The following is a 4,042-nucleotide window of genomic DNA, read 5'->3' on the forward strand; positions in this document are numbered from 1 at the left end:
CTTCATCAGTTGTCCCCTGTTTTATCTACTGCATGTATCGTTTCTCTGTTTGTTTTTTTCGTTGTTCAAAAAAGTTCGTTTTCTATCTTTTTGTTTTTTATGTTCTCGTTTCTCATTCTGTCCACGTTTTTTTAATGTCCTGTACCCATATATGCATGTATATATACATATATATGTAGGTATGTACATATATGTATGTACGTATGCATATATATATATATATATGTATGTATATATGCATATATATATATATATATGTGTGTGTGTGTGTGTGTGTGTGTGTGTGTGTGTGTGTGTGTGTATGTGTTGAAAGAAATCGTGCTGAATATGACAAAAACCCTGATAAGAAAGCAAAAATTCAGTTGTTTTAAACATATGTTTGAAATTTTGAAATACACACACACACATGTGCATATGATATTTAGTACATCAAAACAGACCATATATATTTATAATGTGTGTATATATATATATATATATATATATCTGAAGTTCTAAATAAGTAAAACTATTTACCTTCAGATGAAACTAAAAACTAGGTGCTTTATTATCTATTTCATAGATTTTTAACAATGTATAAAATGGGGGCAGAAATTGTCCGGTGATCCTTCTTTCAGCCACTCCATTAATACCTAAATACACTTTGTTATACAACACTAAATACTCAACTGGTACTTATTTTATCGACCCCGAAAGGATGTAAAGCAAAGTCGACTTCGGGGGATTTGAACTCAGGAAGTAAAGACGGGCGAAATGCCGCTAAACATTGTGCCCGGCGTGCCAACGATTCTGCCTGTAAACGCACATACCGTCCTTATAACACATCAGTAGATGACTCTAGGTTGTTGACATGAACATCAAGTTATTAATTAGCATAAAAGTTAATTCAATCACCATGAAATTAATCCCAATCAAAACTAATAACTATTACAAGGATTAACGAATGATGCTAATGTTATTTTCTTTTCTTTTTATATAATAATCTGTAAATACATGTACAACTGTAAATGAATAAATCAAAGTAAAAATTAAGAATATAAATGAAATACGTGTATCTTTTCTTCCCGAGTTCTTTATAAAAGAGGTTTATTAAAAAAAGTTCTGTATAGAAATACACTTCCGAGTAAATTTAACACACACACACTTGACGTCTTCGAAGATAGCCCAAGTAATTTTGTTTAAAGAAAAACAACACATGAAGTTCTATATCAAAAATAGTTAAATAAACGATAAATAGATATCACAGTACTTCAGCAAACAAAGCAAGGTTCTGAAAATAATAGTTAGGTTTATCCATATCGAGAGTATTTAATAGTGTCTGCATGTCTGATGCTCCTGACAGTACCAATGCCGAATCAGAACCAATATTTTTGGCAAATTTCACATCGGACCTTAGGCTGTCTCCGATTGTAATAATTTTATTAAGATTTAATTCAGGAAATTTCAATTTGATGAATTTATAGAGAAAAGAGCTTGGTTTCCCAACAACAGTATATTTTCTCGGGTAAGCAGCCGCCGAAACAGCGCCCACCACGGTCCCGACTGAAGGACGGTATCGGTTGGGGCCTATTTTGGTCCCCATTTCAACATCACTGGTCACTACGAAATGGCAATCAGGGTCCTGTAAATAACTAGAGGCTTTATAAAGTTTGTTATAACACAAATACTCGTCGAATCCAACCAGGACCGCCTCAACATCGTCCCTAAAGTGCATATCTAAAAGATCATCTATCTTACGTGAGGTCGAGTCGGGCTCTGGTCCAATTCCAAAATGATCGATTTTTAAGTTTTGTAATTCTGTTCCCATAGCTTCAGAACCGATCACATAGACAGATTTTTTTACTCCAAGAACTGACTTCAGGTAAAAAGCTGTAGCAGAAGTAATACAAAATATTTCGTCGTGGTTGATATCAAATCCATATTGGACAAACTTGTCGAAGAACGTGTTCGTTGAATATAAACTGTTGTTGGTCACAAATAAAAGTTGTTTTCCATGTTGTCGAAGCTTGTATAGTGCTTCATTAACTTTGTCCATCCGACTGACATGATCAGTGCCCCATATCACTCCATCACAGTCGAGAAGAATTGTGTCATATTTATCAACGATTCTTTTAGCAGAACTACAATCCAAGTGATAACAATTTGAAGATAATTTGCGTCTAGCATCGACCGAACTCTGTCGTATTCCATCGGTTAATAACACACGTGGGGTTAGTTTGGTCCATGTGTGGTAGACAGTTCTAGTTAATTTAAAGACCATGTTTACACTTAATGACTTTTATCTTCTCGCAAAGTACACAAAGGAGAGAGAAATGTTTTGTGTTGTGCTGGTGTGTAACATAGATATCAGTGAAATACGTGGCGGAGGAATATTTACGTATATAGCATGTACGAATATTTCCATCTCTCTCTCTCACATATATATATATATGTATATGATGTATGTATGTATATGTATTTAATAGAAGGCAGGGTTAATCAACAGAGGTGAAAAGAAGAGTTACTGGATGTAGAAATATTTGATCAATGCGTTACGAAAATACATACGACAGCCATCAAGCATATGCGTGATAGATTACTTCATAACATTAACAAAGTCATTTCATTATCATTGAAGATTAATGTCAGGAATAGAAATGCAGCAGAACTTAACAAGCTGCTGTCTCGAGTAAAGTCGTTTCACTTGTTTATGTTGGGGAGAAAATACAAGAGTTATCTACCCTTGGTGTTATCTTATCTCTAAAATATTCTTCTCACGGAGACTTCGCCACCCCCCCAGCCAGCCAGCCAGGGTATCCCTTCGTCCTACTAGAAATAGCTGACAATTCTAGAACAAAGCATTCCTCAACATTTTAACAACGAGAAGGAGGCATTATATAACGTAGTCATCGACATCCTTTACAAAAGACAACTGAGTTATTCCATCAATATCGCCTGTAAGGAAATTCGGCCTTTGACAGCTACGGTTTGGCGGGGAAATTAAAAGTGGTTTGTTGTCTACGTGGCCTTTTATCGAGGCTCTTATGACAACCCGAAGAGCATGAAATAGGAAATACTATTAACTAGAGGTGTGGGGGGGGGGGAGCTTGCCTGAATGTTCATAAGTGGGTAAACTTCGCAAAATATTTCACAATAACCTGACTGTATATACTACTACTACTACTACTACTACTACTGCTGTTGCTGCTGCTACTACTACTACTACTACTACTACTACTACTACTACTACTACTACTACTACTACTACTACTATAGCTGCGTTGATCATCGCTGTTGGAGAAATTTAAAACTAAGAAAATCCTATGATGTTACAGCATTTTGTGGGAACCAGTTGGTTGATTTCTTTTTCTGAAAATCCAAGCTAGCTTATCCAGACTGACTGTTAGGTATTTACTTAAAAAGATCAAGTGCACCAATTATCATTGGTATAAATGAAAATCTGCAATCCTGATACAGAAGCTGGACGTTTCGAAGAAGTTGCCCTTAGTTATCTTTTTTTCTCTTTGATTTTCAAAGAGATAATCACATCAGCAGAATAGCCGACCTCTATGACGGTGCATACTTTTCTTGTCTGTACCAAATAACAATATCCGGCATGTTATGCTTACACTTGAAAGACATTTTGATGGGAATGTTCTACCAGTATTCCTTGTGCTGATATGTATGTATGTATGTATGTATGTATGTATGTACGTGTGTGTGTATATATGTATGTTTTTTTTGGGGTTAATTTTAACTTTTTTTCCACTGAAGAGTTGAAGCTGGTTCCTAACAAAGTGGAAGGCTCTTTTGTTTAAGTCAAAACAGCTTTTGGGGTTTTTGGTTACCTGAATTAGTTGATGTGTGCACATATGTGCGCGCGCGTGGATAGACATGCACTCTGGTGCTGCGTATCACAACAGGACAGGTGTGTATGTTTCATCACCGTGCATGTTTGTATATGTATACCATATGTATACGTTGTATGCATATGTTCTTGAAGGGATCTCAAATGAAGACTGAAATGTTTTACAAATAATGACTGTTCTTCCGATGGAATGTA

General features: G+C 35.6%; 1 protein-coding gene across 1 annotated transcript; it reads right to left on the minus strand.

The window, feature by feature from the left end:
• Positions 1 to 523: 523 nt before the first annotated feature.
• Positions 524 to 2,715, minus strand: LOC106870490 (uncharacterized). Its single transcript, XM_014916603.2, has one exon. The coding sequence runs from the start codon at positions 2,258 to 2,260 to the stop codon at positions 1,241 to 1,243; it is 1,020 nt and encodes a 339-aa protein (XP_014772089.1). The 5' UTR covers positions 2,261 to 2,715; the 3' UTR covers positions 524 to 1,240.
• Positions 2,716 to 4,042: the final 1,327 nt, after the last annotated feature.

This window comes from Octopus bimaculoides, chromosome 19 (genome assembly GCF_001194135.2).
Source record: "Octopus bimaculoides isolate UCB-OBI-ISO-001 chromosome 19, ASM119413v2, whole genome shotgun sequence".
NCBI classification, from domain to species: domain Eukaryota; kingdom Metazoa; phylum Mollusca; class Cephalopoda; order Octopoda; family Octopodidae; genus Octopus; species Octopus bimaculoides.